Below are 22,752 nucleotides of genomic sequence, written 5' to 3'. Positions count from 1 at the left end.
ATTGTTTTGGTTTTAAAGCAGCTTTACAATATCAGCTGGTTGTCTTGAACACTCCACGTTAGTGTGATAATGACACCAACCATGGCATAACAATGAACTACGCAATCGCTTCAGCCGTACCGTAGCATTAGTGCAACTGAGTTAGAAAGACGGTTGTGTCATTGTGCTCTTAGGACAGTTTCTGCTAATTCTGCCCTATCTTTTTCCAAAGAAGAAATTAAAATTTAGCTGAGAATGGCGAATTTTGAAGATGTAAGTTCAAAGAGAAATCCGAGGTGTGGCAAAACTTTTTGTATTGTAAATCTACAGAAAAAGCAGAATGTAACTTCTGTCAAGCCGTTTTAAAAGCTTCAGCGTTTAGTAGGCTACAAAGGGAGTAATACCTCAAATTCGAAAATTAGCAAGGACGAAGAAAAGGTTTAGGTTTCGAATCCACGAGCGTCGGAATGCCGAAGTGGTTCACCTTTTTGGATACGGTGCCTCAAGAAACCTTTCTACATTGATCAACCGCAGGATCAGCTTGGTCATAAAATAAAACGTCAGAAACTCGCTGCCCTGGCCACAAACTTTCTTCAAAGATTGTTCCCAAGCCCAGCTGTTGAATTGGATCGAGGCTCTACTGAAGAGCATGAAGATGTCATTACAGAGGGTAGTAGCTATGACACTGAAATAACTCTAGTTCAAGAGCTGCATGCTTTCGTAGCAGAAGATGAAAGTGAAAAAGCACAAAACTATGATGTCGGCGCTCGAATAATGCAAAAAGAAATGCTGCTATATGAAGCAAACAAAAAATGGCCAGAAAACCCTAACAATTTATAAGAGGCATTGAAAAGTACTAAGCCAACATCTGTTAAGGCTGAACGTGCTTTTTCAGCTCTTGAATATTTTGCCAGCAAAATCAGAAATCATCTTAAAACGATGATACTCTTGATGCTCTCATGTTTTTGGGTCAGTATTACAATAAATAATTATCGTTTGTGTAGCTTGCATGTGTATTTTCCTACTTTGCTAATCCCGAGAAATCCCGAGATTAAGGAGTAAAAATCCCGGGAAATCCCGATCCCTGGATTTCCAATTTGATCCCGAAATCCCAACCCTACTGGCAACGGATAGCCTACCAGGACTTCTATATGTTTTGGAAGTGTTGACGTCGTTAGTTGAAAAGCAGCTCAGTGACCGACTGGGCCATTTATCGCCTTGGGCTTTAGTTCCAATAAGTCTGGGTTGAATTCCAAGGCGAGTCGCATCGAAAACTTTTAAAAACGGCACCAATTGAGTTGCATAACGCAGTGGGCTAAAGATAAGTCGGTTAATAACTTTCAGGTACGGTAATTAATGTTATTATACTGTAATTATTGTAATCATTTTTTCTTCTTCGGGTAATTTCTAATGAATATAAACAAATACAACCTAGCAACAATATTGAGTATAAATATGTTAAATCCTATTGTCTTACTTAGCTTTATTTTGATGGTTTTGTGATTGACTGCGGGAAGGTGCTAAAATATTATGTTTTGAACAGCTTTATTTTTTTTACAGTGAAACATAGGCTAAATTATAACTTTTTTAACTTTAAGTTTTAACTTTTTGATTACGCAAAGCCATTTGCATCACAAGAAGAGAACAATTTGCTTGTTGAAAAGTGGAAGAAGTCTGGACACTGGAGCCTTTTATTGCACTTACTTGTATAAAACAATCTTTCACATGGAAAATGAACACAGGGAATTGGAGTCCACTCATGCTGTGTATCATCGAATCCTTCAACCAGCGTACGAGAGGATGATTTTGCAGAATGTTTATAAAAACAAAATAAACTTAAAATCTGGAGCGTCGGCCCAACTCCTTCACAAAAGACCGAAAACTACAGGTAGGTATACAAAACAACTGTTCTGTTAAAATATCGTTTTGTACCGTACGGTAGGCTATATAAAAACTCTAATAGAATAGCTTACGACACTACAGCCTATGACTTGAAAACTGGAGTTTGGGTGTTCATCATTGATTGATTGATTGATTGATTGATTGATTGATTGACATTTTATTTGTTGCGAGTATAAACACACATATTCAACAAAATCGGATAAAACAAACGATAACGTAAAATGTGTTATGTGTGGATACTGCAACGGGTGGCTGCGAAGTGACCTGGAAGGTCTTCTAGTCGAGCAGCCACCCTCAACAAAAGAAAAAGTAACAAATTAAACATCAATGAAGCGAGGCAAAAGAATCTAAAACATAAATTTACGGTATAATTGCTTGAATGAACACAAAATACATCATGTAATATAAGTTCTACATAGTCCTGAAGATCATCATTGGTAAAATGATAGTAGTAAACTTTTATAAATTTTTTTAAATGAATTAGGTGATTTTTTTCTTATTTCCAATGGGATTGAATTCCAAATTTCCACTCCTGTATACTTGAAACTACGTTGAAGTATTGAAGATGAATATTGAGGAACATAAAAATTATCCTTGTCAATTGCATTTCTGGTATTGCGAGAATGTACATTTTTTGCTTTTTTAAAATAATTAGAAAAAGTACATGGTAGTGAATTGTTTTCATATTTGTGCATTAATTTTGAAGTTTCGAGTTTGAACAAATCTTTTATTTTAAGAACATTTAGTTGTTTAAAATATGGAGTCACGTGATCGGACCATCGACCTCCCGCGACTATTTTTATTGCTTTGTTTTGGAATGTTTGGAGTTTGTCGACATGCGTCTTAAAAGTGGAACCCCATATTGATATTGCATATTGTATATGAGGATGCATCAGGAAAATTATCGCTTCTAGCACTAGATGCAACGTTCATCTGATGAAAGCGAAAGTACAGTAATAACTTGCTAAGCTGATCCTTCACCGCTATGATTGATTGAGCAATATTCGCCATATCTAGCTTGCACATGTGCATCCCGGTTGATAACTTCTTTGAGATCACTGAAAATTGAATGAGGCTGTTGACCAGGCTTTTAGTTAAATAACATGATAGGCCTACGTTCTACTGGTGCAAATTAAGCTAAATTATCACAAAATGTACGAAGTGACAATCTGCTGTTATTCCGACGTTTCGTCAATCAGACACGACTGACTTCTTCAAGGCGCTAGACCAGGTAGTGACTAATGATTAACAAGAACATTTAAACCCCAACATATTTAAACCACCTTTTTTCTAGTTCAAAATTTGCGCGTGATAATTTTTGTCTAGAAGTTGAATTTTTCTTTTGCAATTGCATGTTTAGTTCATTTCAGCAACATGTCCTGTATTTTGCCATGCTAGACACTAGACAGGTGGCCTAGTCATTACCTGGTCTAGTTCCCTGAAGAAGTCAATCGCGTATGATTGACAAAACGTCGGAATAAAAACACAATGTCACTTCATAGATCTTGTGATAGTTTATCTTAATTTGCACCAGCAAAACGTATCATGTTATTTAACGTGGCAATCACGTTAGCTTTTAGAAAGTTGTTCTTAGACGTGCGCGTGTAATTCAAGCAAACGCGGCATTTATGTCACTTTACCACATAGATTGACACGGTAGATGATTCCCTACGAAACCATTCCTTATAGTATTGGAACTGAGTCTCCTACAAGTCAGCAGTTGTGAACAGGGCAGGCGATACCTGAGCCAGCCATAACTTGACATGCCACAAGCCAGCAAATTCAGTTCGGAAAGCGATGACCAAGCAAGTACGACGTAAGCACGTAAATTGCTTTCGTTTTTGCTGGCTTGGCAATGGCTGAAATGTAATTGCTGAGTTGAAGCACTTGCTGAGTTGTCGCATGCTAAGTTGTCTGACAACCATTGGAATTCGGGTGACGTTGTAACAACGCTCTTGTGACGTAACCAACGTTTCCGAACCACGTTCATACGATGTTGCACCTACCTTGTTTTTACTTTTACAGAAATTGTGACAGTGGATCCTTGACTAAGCTGATAGTAAGGATAAAAGCAGATTCTGTAAAAATAATAGCAATTTGAGTTGGTGTAGTGTAGTAGACTATGTAGTGGTAATGTTAATGCAACCTGATTAACCTAGCGATGTCAAGCCATCAAAGAATATATCATATAGCCTAGTTACGTTGTTAAAACGTATAGAGAATTTAGGCCTCCTAAGAAGATGCAATTTTGATTTTACTTCAGATGTTTTTCTTGAGCTTTGAAACAAGCTGAGCACTATATTTTAAAAAGAAATTCTTTCTTTTTTCATTGTAGCACCCAAATGAATTGTTGAAAATTTTAGAACGTGGCTCACCACAAGGTTTATTTTAAGATTTTTGTTCAAGAGACTTACAAAAGTAGAAGTTTTTAATTATGACATTTTTCCCAGCGTATCTATCCAAAGACACTCTCCTTTATAAACCATTTACTACAATGGTCTCAAACTCAAATTACTTTGAGGGCCAATTGAACACTTGTAAATTAACTTGAGGGCCTCAATACACAATAAGAAGTCAACAAACTAACTAGCATAGTCAAAACGCAATAAAAGCGGTAGTAAGAACACACTAAGAACGTTAGATCGCAAGAAAAAGTAGTAAGAAAAAAGAGATGGAAAAACATTGCAGGCTACTAACACAAAAAGAACGAAAAAGAAAAACGAAGAAGAACGCAAACGAAACGACAGACCTGGAGAATAAAAATATTGCCATCAACTTTCAAAGCGCGAAAAAAACTAAACTCTTGTAGAACTGACTTCAGCAAATACCGAGGTTATTATTGCGATAATGTCATGATAAATGAATAGGCAATGTGATTGTAATGTAACAGTAGGCTACTAGTTTCTTGCACGCAACAAAATGGCGAGTCAGTAGTGCTAAAAAGTCATGTGGAGTTTGATGGGCATTTTCAGACTTTTTGAGCAGTTGTAAAGTGCGTTTTATCTTTCTAAATCTATAGAAAAATTATGTAGGCCTACTGCAATTATTAATTATTTCAAAGTTTAAAAAGACATTGCGGTTGCAACAAAAATCCTCCCGGGCCGCGTGTTTGGGGCCCTTGATTTACTACATCAGAAGCCTATTGTCACTGTACTGCAGTGTGTGCTACAGATTTCTACTGAGGCTTATTCCATAGCGTAGTACAAGTATAATTTTATGTAGATCTCATGAAAACTATTATAACTCAGGCTATCTTGGAAAGCGACGAGATGGGAGCAGCTACCCTGCAGCGTCTACATATTGGAATCCATCCGTAAATGAGTCCTGGTTGTGGCAGCAATCATTTGCCCCATCATCTGCTCCTAGTGTCGGTAATACGCAGGTAATCCTTTCGAGGCTTTAAGCTTGAGAACACCGACTAAAAGCAAAATAAAAAGTTTCAAAACGCAATGCAATCTTTGAATCAGCAAGTGCATAACACCGTGGTACTCAAACTAAAAGCACGTGCAACCGAATGGAAGATCCATTGCAACAGATAAAGAAGTGCACAAACGTTGCGAGTGTCATAAATAAGTAGCTTGTCGCTTCTACCTTTTTCTAGACCTCTGCTATGTTTGACATCTTATATTGTTTTTTCGTTGAGATGGTCTGAAATAAAAACAAAGCGAACTGAAAATGTTTTTACTGCTTTTATTTTTTGCAATACTATTTGTCACAAATGAAGACTTTTTATTGTAAGATTTTCAGCAAATTTTAATTAAATTTGCTTAGGGCTTATAGGCAGAAGTATTTTGGTGTGTGTCAGCTCTAGGTGTTCTACAACACCAAGAAATAAACAAATTTTAGTCAAATGCACCATGCTTAAATATTTTAGGAAAATAGTTTGTCATATGCTAATGGGGCTAGTTGGAAAATATTGGGTTGCGGTTAGTTGGAAAATGTTTTGATACCAGTATGACGATGTAATATGATGCTAGTATATCGTCGTGGTATGATAGTACGTAGTATAAGCTCCAATTTATTTGTTTTAAGCAGCTATACTGGTAAAATTTTAATTTGAATAGCTTGGAAAGTGCAATATGTACGGTATCACAAGTTTTAAAAATGAGCTTATTGAAAAACGTTTTTACGGTGATTAGGTGTAGAATTTATTGCATTTTGATTTTAAAGCAAGTAAACATATTTGCTTACAACTCCATGTAAATGTTTGTTGGTTGAAAAAAGAGTAGCCTATCCAGTTAATTAGTGTGCAGTAAACTGACGTTTTTCAACTAACCCCAGGCATGGAGTTAGTTGGAAAATCAATTGTATGTTTGTTTATTTTAAATTTGCATTAAAAGTTAAATTGACTGAATACTTATTTTTAGTTGTATGATAGGGGACAACATAGGTGATAATTTAAGCCGCTTCAAGTTGTCAGGTTATGCACGAATTGCTTTAAATTCCACTTTAAAAAAAAAAACTTTCCAACTAACCCCAGTCTCCCCTACTGCTAGTGTTTGATTAACATTTTCTGAGATGTTTTTACTTTTTGCTGTCTCCTAATGATAAAAAACTTTTTGTTGCCTTGTGGAAGCAGTAGAAAATGAAAAAAAGTAAGTTGAAAAACGCTGAATCAGACTGTTATTGAAAAATTAACAGTCTGACTAAAATCTTCGAAACCAAATTTTCTTTGTTTTTCAACATCTGAGGGTGTTAAAATCTATTGTGTCATCTGGGGAAAGCAGTAAAGAAAGCGTAAAAATAAAATTTTTAGAAAAATTCATTTAAACATTTGCCCAAAGTTAGCAAAATCTGGAAATTTCTGCAGAAATGTGACAAATCAGGCCGCATCTTTAGTTAGCCATGTGGTAACCTATGTTACCCAGCACCTCATTCTGCTCTTGTACTTTAAAACAGATGAGGTAGGCTACTACGTGTTTTTGCAATAAGAACCTTTTTCTTTTTATAGGATATACAAAGGATGTTATCACATCCTCTTTTAACTGATGAACAAAACATGAAATCTTCATCTCGTGCCAACACGTTTAGCGCCACCACAAGAGTCAGAGAGGTTCCAGTGAATGGTATTTATAAGAAGGAGATTCAAGAATTTCGTTCTAGAACGCCTTCTGCTCGTGGTGTAAGAGCTTCTGCCATCACTAATCGAACAATAGTGGGTTCTCAAAGCGCCAAGTAAGATTGTTTTTCATTTTATAGCCCTTATACAAAGTTCTTGCACAGATGGTAGCCTATAAAATAAGGTGTTTAGTTTTATTTGAACTTTCATCAATGGCTTGTATGCTGCTTTTTCTTTACTGGAAAGTTTGTTTCATAGAGTAATATATTGGTCTGCCATAGGTCATCCTTACACATTGTACAACCAGTGACCACTTGTCACAATTGACAATAGAAAATCAAATTGAATATCATACGGTATACCGTATTATTATTTGTAGCCTGCTCTACAGTCATGCACTGTCTCAGCTTCGATTTAGTAAACGTACGGTGCACTGCATACGGCTACATACAGTTGGTGTAGTAGACTCACTTGTAAATATATTTTACTATAGTCACTAAAAATATTTGTTTTCAAAAAAATCTTTTGATTTCTCGTAAATATTAAGTTGTATGAGGGATTCATACTATAGGGATCGCCAACTCGGCTGGAAATCCGACCATCGGAGAGTAAACGTGTTGCCAGATAGATTTTATATTTTTAGAAAAAAATATTATTTTGGCATTTTTAAAGTAGTAGTTGCCCAAAACTTGCCCGTAAATAAATATTTTAAAACTAATCTAAAGCAATTTTATTGTTCACTTATCAAACTATCATATTTTTGGCAAATTTAACCTCTCTTGTACATATAACATATTACTTGAAAAATAATTACCGGCTTCAACACTTAAAACATGAAGCTCTTTATTCCTGAGGTGTATTTTTAAGTTTCTCAATTTTTTTTGTTCTTAACTAGTTAGTATAATTTTTTTTAAACCTGCAAGTTTTATTTAAGTTTGCACATAAATTCAGCACATTCTTATTGCAAAGTAACACAACTACAAACTACTTTAACTCAATCTTGTGCAACTTTCAACTTCAGGTTAGTTTTAAACGGACAAGCTTTGGGCGACCACTACTCTTTATAAGTGCCAAAATAACATTTTTTCTAAAAATATAAAAAATTTCTGGCAACACTTTTACACTCCGATTGTCGAATTTCCAGCCGAGTTAGCGATCCCTATACTATGAATCCCTGGGGCCTGTGTATGCCTGGCTATTTAGATTACTAGGTATGGCTGAAACATTGTTCTATGAAGTGATAGGCTACTTGCAATAGACAATGGCAGTTGTTGATGATAGTAGCCTACTGTTGATTTACTTGTTCCACTTTGCAGTGTGGGCTATACCCAATCATACAACTTGCATATTTCGAACGTGTATTGTTCCTGTTTCTGTCAAATAAACTATTGATTAATTGATTATTTATAAGCCTATTCTGTTTTCTGATGGCTTCTGATTAATGTTACCACATGATCAAAGCAAACCACCCATTTACAGAAGTTTCAGTACTCGACCAAAAACAACGCACACCAGTCAGCAATCATCCAGGTTAGAAAGAGAGCACATACAGCTGGAACTTACTAGGGAAAGAAAAAGACAATCACAAGTGTCATCTCATCGAGTTGACAGAATGTGAGTAGTTTTGAATTGGCTGAATCTTGGTCTGTCTGTGCTCTGTTGCCTATTTTTTTAATGAACCATCGACAAGCAAAACAAAGCAACCTTAGCGGGTTTAACATAATGTACTACACACAAAACATATAACATAATAATTCAAACGTTTTCGACACGTACGTGTGTCCTCATCAGGAATTAAATAAATAATTAATTTTTTTAATGAAACAAAAATTATTCCATGATTGAAATTACTGAACCAGTAGGCCCAGTGGCAGGCGCGGATCTAGGAGTTTTTTTCGGGGGGGGCCAGAAAATTTGAAAAGCAATTAAACAGAAAGAAAAAGATAAAGCAGATATGAACAATGATACTACGACAGTAGCGTAGCCAGGAATTTTGAAAGGGGGGGTTTTGACGGCCGGTGGGGGGTCTGGGGGGCAGCCCCCAGAAAATTTTGAAAAATTACTTTGAATTTGGTGCATTCTGAGAGCATTTTCAACAAAAATGTGGGTATAAATATTCTTATAAAATGGTGCTGTCTGGTGGCATAGCAAAAGGATAAGATCATGTTTTCTTCGGATTTTTCGGTAATAAACCTAAGTCTCTATGTTTTCTTGTTGCTAATTCCTGGCTGAGATATTTGAATGTTTAGTATTGGCAAAACTCGCTCTTTTAATGCAGTTTCGTTTAAAATTAGGAAAACTTTGTTTAAGAGACATAGATACTGAAAGCTTCATTCTCAATATCGTGATGTCACACACGTGCCAAGGGGGGGAGGTTGTAACCCCCCCCCCTCCCCTTGGCTAAGCCACTATACCACTATACTACGACATATACGATATGCCATAAAATAAAATAGACATTAAAAGAAACAGCCATTTCATCAATTGTGAATGTTTGAAAAATACATTTTGCTTGAATAAAAACTGCTAAGCATGCAAAGTAAACTTGAAATCTGGTTTAAAACCCTGTATGCAGTGTCCATGACCAATTGGATGTTTGTATGTTTGCAAGCATAGACGGCAATTGATTGAAATTATAATGAAGGCTAAAAACTATAAAACAGCCATTCAAGGTTTCAGATTGTTTCAACTGACGTCATTTGGTTCAGCATTGGTTTCAGCTGAGTCAGCACCAACAAATGTTGCTATTAAAATGCATTTACAGTTGTATAACGGAATAAAGGAGTCTGATCGATGCATGATTTTAACCATAATAATAACAAAAAATTACCCCCCCCCCCCCCCAGATAAGTTAAGTCCGCCTTGGGACAAATATCAGCTGTTTAGACGTACATCAAACGATTTGATGCAGATACATAGAATTTCAACAATAATTCCTCACAATATTTCGGGGGGGGCCCGGGCCCCCTGGGCCCCCCCCATAAATCCGCGCCTGCCCAGTGGTGTACGCAAGATTTTCTCAAGGGGGAAGGGGGCATTCAAAATGTTTTTCGAATCGAAACAAAACCGAATTGTACTTTTGGATTGAATTATTAGATATGTGAATACGAAAAGCATGATGGTAGGCCTAAACGGATAAGTAAAAACTATAATACCGGTAGTTCGATTAACAAAATAACAGGCAATGTCTTCAGATTAAAGCATAAATCGAACTTCTCTGTGAAAGTTTAAATATAAAATGCTATTTATTGCTTTAGTTTAAACAAAAATTATCGCACTCTGAACATATATAAAGAGATAGATGGCCTTTCCTAGAGGGCGGTGTCAGCAACATTTCGCCCCCCCCCTTTTTTTTATAAAATTCACTAGTGCTCCTCTTGTTTTTAGTAAAGGTACCTAAAATGTTTTTCCAACCATAGGTTGTAAATTCGGATTAAGAACATCAGACTGACTCCACAATCTGTCATGCAAGACCCCTCCGCCTCCAAAAAAAGTTTTTAATAAAACAAAATTATCTCGAATGCAAAATTAAGCCATAAGCTGGATAATCCCTGTCAACGCTTTCAGATGACATATTGAACATCTTCGTCGTTTCATGAGCATCTACTGTAATTTTGGGCAAGTCTTATGCTATCAACCTTTGAAACATATTTTCCAAGAATGCGCGAGCGTAGTATTATTTCTTCTGTAAACTCCAACAAAATAGCATAAACTCACTGATTACTCTGATATAAAATAGTCATCCCAAATGATGATCAACAATACAAAACCGAAAGATGCAGCCTAAGCTATAAAATGTCAAGTTTTTGTAGCAGTATTGTCACACTTTTTTATTTAAAATTGCCGAGAAACGCTGCACCAACTAAGTGTAAATATAGGTGGACCCCTAAACAGAGATAGCCCACTAACCGGGGTTTTGGAAGCGGTAAATAGGGCCTTGCGTGATACTATTGAACACCGAGCTTCTACCGCAACATTTTTTCATTTCAAATAGCCAAAAAAACATTAAACAAATTGAAACGAGTGGGCCCTTAAACAGCATGGCCCAATTCCCCCGCCCCTTTGCGTACGCCACTAGGCCTATGTGCTTACATTATTATTGTATTGAGGTTGCTTAAAGACGAATTAATTTAGGCGAAACAAACCAAAGTTGTGTGTTTTCGTTTCAAACGTCTTTCGAAATAAAACCTAGCCCAGGGCTTCCCAAACTGGGGTCGTGTAACGAACTTCAGGGTTCGCAGAAAGTAGGTTATACCAATTTGCACAAGGTACTGCATATTAACACTTCTGTGCAAGATGCTGTGACAGTTATTAACTTTATTCAGAGTCGCGCACTCCACAGGCTGCCAATATTTTTAAAAATTCATGAGGTGAAATGGAATCGGAATTGAAAACTCTTTTACTGCATCGTGAAGCTTTCAAAAGTCAAAGCTTTAAAATGGCTAGCCAATTAAAGTTGTATACCGAAATTGCTATTTTTCCAACAGAATAAAATTTAGTCTTGGTCCATCATTTTTGCAATGACATCTAGCTTTTGAAATTATGCCAAATGTCAGATTTGCTTGAAAAACTGAACGAATTTAAGTTGTCCCTCCTAGGAAAAAAACATCAATATTGTGAATTAAAATATAAAATTGATGCGTTCTTGAAAAAATTGAACATCTGGAAACAAAAATTTAAAAATGATTGATTTGAAATGTTCTTACTTCTCTTACCGTTCCAGCCTAAACAACATTGAAATCGCCTCGAGACCTGAATAACCAACACTGAGCCAGGGCTGGACTTGCTTTGTTCACACTGAATAAATGTGTTTGCTTTTTTTTTCCAGTAGGCTGCCAATAGGCTTCGTTGTTATGGTCAGAAATAAATAAAAACAAACTGAACTGAGAACGGGAAATTGTTTTTGGTTTTCGTTAGATATAATTTTAAACTTTTAAAGTTTGAGAAGCCCTGACCTAGCCTATTCATGCAACAGTTTCCAAAATCGATAATATGCTTACATTTTACATTCATTGGAAAATATTAATGTATCTCATAAATTGTAATAATAATGTAAAGTTTTTAAACTGGTGAGACGTTGAAACATCAAGGTAAAATTAATTTGCCCAAATAACTGGACATTTACGGCTATGTAAACATACAAAGCCTTATACTTATATTGACTTAGTCTTATTTTGATTTGAGTACGTCTTCTACCTTTTTCTAGACCACAACTACGTCATTGCAAGCAGTTTTTTGTTTTTACTTAGATAGTTGAAAATAAAATTAAACTGGACAAACTATTAATGCAATATTACCATATGGTTTGCAGATAAACTGCATTTTTTAAACTTTATGATGTTAAATTGTGGTTCAGGTATTATATGTTGGGTTCCCCATCTAAAATTCACCAAAAGTATGCCATCACTGAAGACGACCTCGACCGGCTTCGTGCTATTGCAATCTCAAGGGGTATGAAAGTTCCATCTTTTTCAAATTACAATCCGAGCATTCGTCCTTCATCAACAACTGGACCTCACTCCACTCCACGTGAAGAAGACGATATAGAGGAAAGAGATTTGCAGCGTCAAGGAAGTGCCAGAACCATCATTCCGACTGCAGGAACGATGTCAACAGGAGGAGACATTTCTACAGATGATAAAGATGCGGCTACAAGCTGGAAAGAAGACAAGTCCACATCAGATCATGAAGATGATACTATATCAGAAGAAATGTCAGTTTTACGTCAAAGCTTCCAACATGAAAATACTGAAGGCTCTTGCAATGTCGAACATTTAGAGCACCAATCAGTCAAATCTGATTCTGCCATGTTGAAATCAGATTCCGAGCAACGAAACGTTACATTTTTAACGCAGAAACACGAATGAAATTTTTCTTATAGCTGCTTCGAAGCATTTATTAACTTGCGGTTTAGCTTAGCTTACCTTTTTATGTAAAACTACAACTCATTTCAAGATTTTAGTTCACATGATTGAGGGTACAGTACTGTCACAGTGTAATATGCAAACATGTGGAACGGCAGACACGATCAAAATGAACTGCAACGAACTAATGGCTTATTGATAGACGTGATGTAAACTTTAGTCTGTATCTAGAACAACAATGAAGTAAAACAAACAAACTTCTAAACTACTTCAAAATGTGTTAGACAATAGTAGTAGAATAGTAAGAATTACATAGTAGAATTACAGGAACACACAATCTGACTGTTGGTACGACGTGGTTATGTCACACGACACTACCATCTTAAAAGGTTGTTTTGTGAAACGCTACATGTAATTTAATACCATCAAAGTAGCTTTGTGTTGGTGTGTAGAATGTAAACACAAGTTCTAAACATCTTCATATCATTTTCTATTTCCGTCGCACTTATAATTGATTTCATATGATATTGGTTTGATTTTTGACACCGTTATATTATTTACAAAACAAATTTCAATGGCTAGATCTTTTTCGTCGTGTAGCCTACCGGTACCCAAACATAAATTTCTAAAACAAAGCTTCGTTCCTAAACTTTTCATCAAATTTTCCTATAATTCAACTGATGATCCACTGGGATGCACGGTGTGACAAAACATTTTAAATAAAGTAAACAATATCACACCAAATCAGAAGAATCGGTTTAAATAAACCGATTCTTCTGATTTGGTGTGATATTGTTTACTTTATTTATAAATTTCTAAGTTTGTATCCGTTGCGTCAGTGTTGATTTGCCATGGAAATATTGTGTTGTTGCTAGATCACGTGCATAGGCAAAAGCAATGGTAGACTACCTTTGTTTCATTAGGCCTACAGGTAGCCTATAGCCTTATTAAATATTTTATCTGCGCAGGGCGGTTCTTTTTAGTTAGTTTTAAACGTTTTAGGCCTAGCTATTGAATTTGGCCATTAGATCAATGCTAAAGACTAGCTTCCTAAAGATGCTCATACGGGTAACCCACTCAACTATATCTACTATATCTCAATAAACTATATCTATATCTACTTGATAAACGTTCGATCAACTTTGGCTTAATTGAATGTATTTCAGCAAAGCTGTTAGCTTATTACCGGTAGGCTACCTAAATGGTATTCATTTTTGTTGTGTCAAATAAACAGTATAGCCAGTAGGCTATAGGCTTTGCTGAGTCTAAAAGTGAAAAAATTAGGCTACTGTTTCCTGGAGAAAGTGATCTGTCGAGTGTTGTAGCCTAACCATCAAAGATTCAGTGGTTTTACTGCGCTAGGGAAAGGGAATTATGTGTGAGAAACAATTAACAGCATGACTCACTACCATGCTGGCAGCTACCAAAATTTTTCTCTCATTGACCTATAGGCTACATAGGCTTACATGGGGACGGGGTCGCACATTACACAAGATGCACCAACGATGTAAAAAGAAGAATCCGTCAAGAAAAACAGCCATTTTGAAAATGTAAGGAATTTTTAGGAGAGATATAGCCTAAGTTACATTTTCCATTAACCGAAACTAAGCTTATTATCTTGGTTTGATTTTTGAATCTTTATCCTCGGCTGACAAAGCCTTGATAGGTTATGCCTTGTATTTTTGCATACCGGTACTTAAGCTCTTGACACAGGGCCGATTACCGAGAGTAAAGCGTTCCGATTGCTGAAATATTGTTGCTGGAGAATTATTCCGTTCATTAGGTGCCGCTGAATGGAGAGCATTCCTTGAAAATGCATTGTACAAGCGCATAGCTTATTCCAAGACCACCACCAGCGCCGCTTGATCTTGAGTCGGGTAGGCTACGTAACTACTGCGCTAACTTGTTATATCAAACTATAGTTGCTTTGTGGAAATGAAAGTTAGACCTACAACAGGCAGTGTAGCCTAAATGTGTCTTGAAAGTCAGCAATGAAATGTGCCGTGAAAGTAATCTACTATGTAGCCTAACTTAGGTGAAACGAATGTGGGGACACCTCACATAGATTTTCGAAGTTCTAGCCAGCTGAAAGGCTACAAAACAACAGGCTGTACAAATGTACAAGAAATACGTCAATGAAATTCTTCTATAGTTGTGAATGATTTTTTTTAAATGAGAAGTGACTTAAATTGAAACCAAACCTTCTACTCAAACCTAATTTTAATTTGATGAATTTGGTTATAGCCTATATACAAAACTATTTATGATAACATTATTGCACCAAAAATGACCAAAACAAGATTTTATTTGTCAAAATTTCCCAGGAGCAAGCCCCCCACCCCTTATCTACGTTTTCTTTTTCGGACATCAAGTTTTGCATTGTCCATTTATCTTATAACTTTTACTTTGTTGATAGTCTGGTTTTCTCCCAACTTTTTTCCAAATCCATATAGGCTATTGCATTTTCGGCCTATTTGCTATTTTTTCTAAATTTTTTTAAAGTTTTGTAGCCTACTCTTTGATAAAATGATGAATATGAATTGTTTCTTCACATCAGGGGTCACCAAACTTTTTTCTCTGAGAGTCGGATTGCTGCGAGATTAACAGCTTCGGGCCGAATGCAAATTGCGAAAAGATATAGAACTATTTAGAATCTCCATTGACTTGAACTGAGCACAATAAATAACAAAGTCATCGGTGGAATAGCAAAGTTGTGATGAAAATCGAAAGGTTGCTGGAAAAGCTATCCCCTTCTGTGATAGCCTACACTACAGGGCATCGTGCTCTTGAAAAAACATTAGCCCACATCTTTCCAAATTTTGCCTAGGGTGTAGCCATTTGTGGTGGCCTAATGATAAACAGCAACGTCAGTCCTTTACAAAACGTTTGGGGGGAGACAGGATATGGGATGGAATGGAAGAAGTTTTTTTTCATCTTCCATCCTGAGATTTCTTCCATTCCATCTCCATTCCATCTTAGAAATCTTCCACTCCATCTTCCATCTTCACATTTTGTGATAGGGCATTGAATATGCCACAAATAAACCTAAAAACCATAGGTTAAAAGGTAAAGGGGGTCCCATACTTGATTCAAGTGTCGGGTATGAGAAGATAAGGTTCTCATTGTACTAAGCTTTCGGCACTAAGGAGAGTAGGGTGGCCAGTTCCTTTCTCTCGGCCGCCTTTACTTCAGCAACTACGCCCACCCAATTTATTACACCCTGGGTAGAGGTGAGCGGTGTTTTCAACAACCAGCTGAAACCGGGAGTCGAACCAGGTTTGCATAATTGGAAAGCCAACGCCTTATCCGTTGCGCCATCCCAGGTTAAATTTAAGCAAAAAATTTAACAGCAGTATTTTCCTAAAGATTACGTACCGTTTGAATTATTGTTTGAACGTACCGTTCGAATTATATCAGCAAACAACGTAATATTTTGCATGTCTTGATAAAGCGTTAGAAAGTTAATGATGGAATTGGGATGGAATGATGGAAGATTGTCTTCCATCTCATCATCAAGATCTTCCATTCCTTTCCATCCTTGACATTTTCCATCTTTCATCCCAAAATCTGTCTTCCATTCCATCCCATCCCATTCCCTGGGGGAGATGTGGGACCAGTGGGTCACTTTTGACTTTTTTGCATGTGCACTGTGCAGGTTTTATTTGCCTAGTAAAATGGGATTTAGAAGTCTTAACATGAAGTTTAGTCTATCCTTCAATATACCACTGCATTTAACTCAAAATGTAAAAAGAGAAAAGTTGTTTATTTTGTTTGCAAAAAATAGCAACTCAAGTGAACCCTTGGTCCTCACCCATGGGGACCATTGGTTCACATCATTACGTTAAAGAAGAACTCAAGCACTGTCCAATACAAAAGCAACTTTTATCTGCATTATTTATTTTTATTACTATTTACATGGTCTGGCAGTTTAATTTATATTTCTAGCATTCAAACCATATTAGGAAATTAAAGTAGCCTATTACTTGCCTATGTCCCTTTGAAGCCATTTTGACGTCATCACTTTCGAGTTAATGATTGCATGGTGGTCTGTTAATACGGTACGTTTAAGGGTACAACCAACTTTAAAGTTTGGAAATGCCATAAAAGATGTTGAGAAATTTGCTTATCTCTGTGGTTTGTTTACTCGGTAGGCGAACAATACTGCTGATTCAGCATTTAGCTGATCCACTGGTCCCCACCAGGTTGTGAACCATTGGTCCCCATGGTGGCCACTTGCACTTAGCATGGCCTCAGTTGAAACTTGGACTAAATTTTCAGGTCTGCTATTTGCCATCACCTAACTAAAATGCAATGAGAATTTTTCCTATTAAACCACATTTCATAAGCACTTTGCTCTAGCTAGTACAAAATACAAATTTTATTAGATGTAAAAATTTTTCTTTTTTGCCTCAAAAATCGTTTTACTGTCTCAAATCTTACACAGACTTCTGTCTTGTTCCAAAACTCGTAGATAAAGATGGCGTTACTTATATGTCGATACCACAGAGAAAATTTCAAATATCTATTTTAAACGGAAAGGCAAAAAATACTCCTGAGTCGCTGGTCCCTATGATCCACTGGTCCCACATCCCCCTAACTTTTTTCCTTAACAGTTGTAGTGCAGTTGTTATTTCCGCAGCACGTGGCGTTCTGGTTCCGGCCCGCGGGCCGTAGTTTGGTGACCCCTGCTCTACATTGAAAAAGTTTGCGGCCCTAACCATTAGGATGATTAGGGTGCCCTAAAAAAATCCGACCTTCTCTGAATGTGCTGTCAGTGGTTTTAAATTTGCATCTGGATGAAAAAATAACTCTGTAGCCTACAATTTTTTTTAAATCCTACATCGTTTGACGCCCTAAAAGTGATATCATATTTTTCAAAATTTAGGGAAAGACAAAATTTGCTAAAAATTGCGTTTCCCGAAAAGTACTTAACATAGAGACGTGGTTGATGGCTCATTTCAATCAGAAGATACGATTTCTTATACAACTTTAATACATTTTATAGGTCTAAATGCTCTCATTGACGTGTTTTAACCTCTACCACAATGTTGTCCAGTTGGTAACGCCATTTCTTGACCTCCATATCTCATGATATCTGTGAAGGATAGTAGGAATCCGAAATAAGTGCACTTCTGCTTTAAAAATGTAAACATTCAACTTAGTTAGTTCACATAGGCTTATAGGTTACAGATAAAGAAAAACTTAGGCGTCCAAATAAAAGTTTAAGACGAATCCGAAAAACTTTTTTTAATTCAAAGGTTTCCATGCTAAATATTATAATCAGCTGGCAACTCTCTGTCGTCTACGATAGACAAAGTTGCCAGTTTCCAAGGTTTAAGCAAAATTGGTCGAGCACTCGAGCAGTTGAGATTTTGGATTGGGGTTGATGTTGCAGTAGCTTGTATTCTTCTTTTTTTTCGTTGTATGAGTAGCTTGTAAGATTTAAGGTTACGTGATCTGAAACAGTGGCGTAGCCAGAAAAAGAAAAATGATTTAAGACACCGCCACCTGATGTGGCATATTTTGGTGGGTTGAGCAAGGGAAGCAATAAAAGTGGTGGGAGATTTTGCAAAAATTTTGCAAAATTACACTCAAATAATGGATTATAACGCTTTCTGGAAACACTTTTAGGGTACTGTACCGTAATAGTTGTATGAAATTTGTTAGCAGATAAACAGCTATTAACTTTAGGTAGCTCTCACACACGAACGTGCAAAAGCTACGGCTAAAATTAGAGAACACCAAAACCTCGGCAATACAAAAACTAAAAAACTACACAAAACCCAACAGAGTAAGCGATTCTGAAATTGCTTCCACAGATTAGTTAAAAGAAATGTAAATCGCGTAAACTTTGCGCGATTTACGATTTGCAAAGTTTAGGCTATTGGTGTCTTTCTGTGTGTCTAAAACAAGTCCTGGGGAGTGTAAAAAAGCCAGATGTCTTGGAAAACGATATAAATTTCTACAAATAGTATTATATTTTCAACAAAGGGCTCAACTTCGGAATCTAAATTTTGAAAATTTGGGGGGGAGCGTGGCTCCTTTCGCCCTCTGGCTACGCCAATGATCTGATAGCACTTTAAATCAAAAATATTGCCTCATTTTGTTTCTATGATTAAATATATAGTTTCTCCAGGTATGATTATACAGTAGATACTTTTTGCATGCAAGAATTGAAATTTTTATGGTAGAATTCGTTACATTTTTTTCAGTTTTCTACCGGTTTAATGGTTGGTCTACCTTGTTTGTGTTTTTTTATATTGTTTGAAACTTTGATCTGTTTTCAAAGAAAACAGATAATATTGCCATGTCTTATATGCTCAGTTGCGCCTCTATACGACTGCATCGACACTGTCTGCTTTGTAAAGCGCTGAGGAACAACGCATTCTGCGATCGGTACAGCGCTATATACATAGAGACAACCATTATTATAAATATGTCTGAAACAAAAAACTATCTGGCAACATCAGTTTTGTGTAAATGAAAAAATCGCTTCTGTAGTAGCTAGTAGCATAGAAGATATCTATGCTAGTAGTAGTAGTACCGTACTTTTAAAATTGAAACTCAAGCGTTGGTGTTGGTGAAAAGTAGGCTATAAAATTCAATCTCTAATTTTGTGTCTGACAATACTATGCAGTACTAGTGTACTGTATTAAATGCAATTTTTGCAAGTACAAGCCACAGTATGTAATTCTCAACAGGGTTGCTAGTTCCTTGACTTTCCTGCTGATTCCAGCTCACGGGAAAACTTTAGCAATTGCAGATTTCGGGTTTGATTTTGTTTCATATCAACTGATTTCCATATTGAATAATGCAATGCTTGGACTAATTTCGGTGACAATTGGACTAGAAAATCCAAAAACAATCAATAGTCTCAATTTTTTTAGCTTTTGTGGTAAGTTAGCCTAATTTTTATGTTGTGATGATAACTAGAAAATTTATAAAGGTGTTTGCCCATGTCATTGTCCTCAATTCAATATTGGGATATGAAGCATTGGATTTTTTATGCTACAGGTATGTTTGTTCCAATGTTTTAGCAAACTTTTGAAAGTTATGCCAGGCTACTTTGTTGCATGTATGCTGAAGTTTATAATGGTGTAGGAAACCAGTTTCTGAAGCTCTGAATTGGGTGCTCTTTCACAATTCGCCATGTTGGTGAACTGGATGATGACGTTGTCATAGGCTACGTCACACACGTTTGATTGGACTATTGCAGAGGTCACCAACCTTTTTTTCATGCGGGCCACTTTGGCACTAAGGAGAGCTGTGACGGGCCGCACTAATAAAATGTTAAGTAGGTTGACTCTTATGCTAGAAAAGAACGCATTTCGTACCCAGTATCCAGCGTTACATGTTGTTCATATTTATGTTAGAATACTGCAGCAACAAAATTAATCGAACAACGCTACTGCCAGGCCAAGCTCCTTTTACAACACTTTTGACTTTTTTAACTATATGCCTAATAAATAGAGGCCACTTGTTTTGTGCACTTATAGCGAGGCGAGCGGTTTCATCAGAATATTCATCGCCAAGCAAGAGTGGTGTTGCTACTTCGCTTCACAAAAGATATCTTGCAATTAACAGTTTCAGTAAACAAGGAAATGTTTGACACATCGCAATACAGGCAGCAATAGTGACCTGCAACATATCAGCGAAAAATAGGCTCCAATAACAGGGAAAAAGAAAGCAGGTACCATGAAACAAACGCTTGTAGAAATCACCGAAAAATCGTAATTCTATTGTAATTTATGAAGTCTTCCCTCTAAAAAAGCAATGAGTTGGTTTTTCATCCTTTTTGTGAAAGTCTACAAAATCGTCTTTCTTTTATTATAGACAACTGTCACTTGCGGTGCTCATCAGCGTGGCAAGAATTTGTTGATTAACAACATTTTGCAGTACTTGCATCGGCAGTACATATACTATAATTGGAACGATACAGAGAATATTAGCATGGCTCCTGCGCAAGGATGACACGCACAATCGTGAAGCGTCCCATATTTCTTAAAAAAAACAACTTTTGCAGTACTAAGCTAAATATTTTCACAATACAATCAGAAAAAGTCTCTAAATTTATTTTTAATATTTTGCTAATTTATTATAAATTGAGTTGGCACACCGACCCATTTTGCCAACAAAAACTTGCATAAAGAGAACACTGCTCGTGAAACACAATAACGGTGAAACTCGCACTAGTGTTTACATGACATTTGCAAACTTAAAACAAGCAACCCTATGCTCACAGACAATTTCGAAATTCGAAAACAGACGTTTTAATCAACCACTGGGACAGTATGGCTGGACATCGCATTGGAATAACTTTAAGCAAACCCCACCTAGAACTATAATCTGATTGGTAGGTCGGTGGAATCGTATGCAATGCGAAAATATGCTTCCCGAAAAGTATTTTTGCCTTCGTGCTCTTTAACTCTTAACTCCTCAAGAAAAGTATTTTTGGTTATACTTGTACGCTGATAACTTCCGCGGGCCGCAGCGATACAGCGTGGTGGGCTGCATGCGGCCTGCGGGCCGCCATTTGGTGACCCCTGGACTATTGTAAAGGAGGAAGTACGGGTGGAAATGCACTGAAAAACACCCGAAGGAAATTGTCTCCCATTTATTCATTTGTTGTTCAATTTCAACAAATTTGCTATCGTTGGAAAGCACAAGCATACATCTAACCAACTAAGTTAATACCAAGTCCCAAAATACTACTAGCTCCATCTGGTGGCCACCTAAACTTGACCAAATTCAAACCATTATAGGAAACATAACAGCATATTCAAAAAAAAGCAAAACAGTGCATCACAAAATTAAAAGTCTAAGACATGCCTCTAAGCTCGTTTATTTTTCTGGTGACCAAGCATGGCCTGTATAGAGCTTCTTCTCAGTAGCCAAATTCTCGCACCGGCAGCCAAAACAAAACATATGTTAAAAAATTGTGTTTTTAAAACTCATTTACCGATAATTAATATCGTGTTTTTTGCATTCACTAAGATAAGAACAACTTACAACAAAGCCCTGAAACATATTTGCAGTTGTATTTAATTTTAAATGCATTGCTTCTCAAGTAGGTGTGGAGCTAGTCTTCAAGTTTTTATTGTTTAGGCAGCAACATTCATACTTTGCTTTGTTGTAAAAAAGATTGCGATAAAGAGAAAAACGTTTCGAATACAAACGGAATGTAAAAATGTTGGCTTGTGGAAGTCGGCGACCAAACATGGCCACCTGGTATGGTAGTTTTGGAGGCCATTTAATGGCTTCTTTGTGACCCTGGCTGCCGAGAGCTTAGAGGCCTGCTAAGAGGGTCTGTTGTACCTAGGTGGCCACTTCTTTGGAAAGCATGCCCATAGCAACACTTGATATAAAATGTACAAAAAAATTTAAACTTACTATCCAATTTTTGTTACAAGCATGTTATATTGTCAGCATTTTGCCACTTCTACCTTTCTCTGAATCTTTCATCTATGTTTAGAATATATTGTTTTTGGTGTGATGGTAAAAAAACGGAAAACGAACAATTTTATCCAACTTTTAGGACAACGCAGTTAGGTAACTGAGCTATCTGGAACAGTGGGACACTATATGATAGCAAGTAATCTCTTCATTTTGTTTCAAACATTGTACAGGTACAGTGGTGATATTTATGAAATTGACTAACTCAGGGGTGTGCAACGTGCGGCCCGCGAAGAAAAATTGTGCGGCCCGCGAAGGTGTGCCAAGTCTGAATTGTGTCCGGCCCGCGAAACGTGTTTACAATTTAGTTTAGTCTGGTACATGTGAACAATTCGTTGTGGAGCGGATTATTGTAAATTTCACACCTTCTGTTAACCATTTTAGAAATCTTCTACCGGCCACCGCTAATCCACTGTATTTAATTATTTGTGGTAAGTAAAAATGTATGGTCACATGAAAGGCATTCTGAACAATTTACGACTTTGAAAAGCTCAC

The 22,752-nt window shown here is 36.7% G+C and overlaps 2 protein-coding genes and 1 non-coding gene across 3 annotated transcripts in view; all 3 read left to right on the top strand.

Moving 5' to 3' along the window:
- Positions 1-1,546: 1,546 nt before the first annotated feature.
- Positions 1,547-14,059, top strand: LOC145774348 (uncharacterized). The gene is made up of 5 exons (XM_082585576.1): positions 1,547-1,867; positions 5,130-5,263; positions 6,833-7,056; positions 8,420-8,554; positions 12,297-14,059. The coding sequence occupies exons 1-5, from the start codon at positions 1,705-1,707 to the stop codon at positions 12,805-12,807; spliced, it is 1,167 nt and encodes a 388-aa protein (XP_082441702.1). The 5' UTR covers positions 1,547-1,704; the 3' UTR covers positions 12,808-14,059.
- A 5,630-nt stretch (positions 14,060-19,689) lies between these two features.
- Positions 19,690-22,752, top strand: part of LOC145773982 (uncharacterized) — a 29,174-nt gene continuing 26,111 nt past the window's right edge. Inside the window, exon 1 of the mRNA XM_082585109.1 lies at positions 19,690-19,818. Within this exon, the coding sequence (XP_082441235.1) occupies positions 19,761-19,818 (58 nt within the window). The 5' untranslated portion in view covers positions 19,690-19,760. The remainder of the gene's footprint in view (positions 19,819-22,752) is intronic.
- Positions 20,700-20,806, top strand: LOC145774929 (U6 spliceosomal RNA). The gene has a single exon (XR_014290101.1). It is a non-coding gene; the product is annotated as a U6 spliceosomal RNA (small nuclear RNA).

Source organism: Aplidium turbinatum, chromosome 7 (assembly GCF_918807975.1).
Source record: "Aplidium turbinatum chromosome 7, kaAplTurb1.1, whole genome shotgun sequence".
Taxonomy (NCBI): Eukaryota; Metazoa; Chordata; class Ascidiacea; order Aplousobranchia; family Polyclinidae; genus Aplidium; species Aplidium turbinatum.
Note: the sequence above shows the minus strand (reverse complement) of the source record. Positions and strands in the feature narration are given on the sequence as shown.

Bases quoted from the DNA above. Each gene is read 5' to 3' on its own strand.
- LOC145774348 (XM_082585576.1), top strand. From the start codon at position 1,705: ATGGAAAATGAACACAGGGAATTGGAGTCCACTCATGCTGTGTATCAT. The intron at 5,264-6,832 runs GTAATCCTTTCG...TTCTTTTTATAG, and splicing joins CTAGTGTCGGTAATACGCAG to GATATACAAAGGATGTTATC. The intron at 7,057-8,419 runs GTAAGATTGTTT...ACCCATTTACAG, and splicing joins GTGGGTTCTCAAAGCGCCAA to AAGTTTCAGTACTCGACCAA.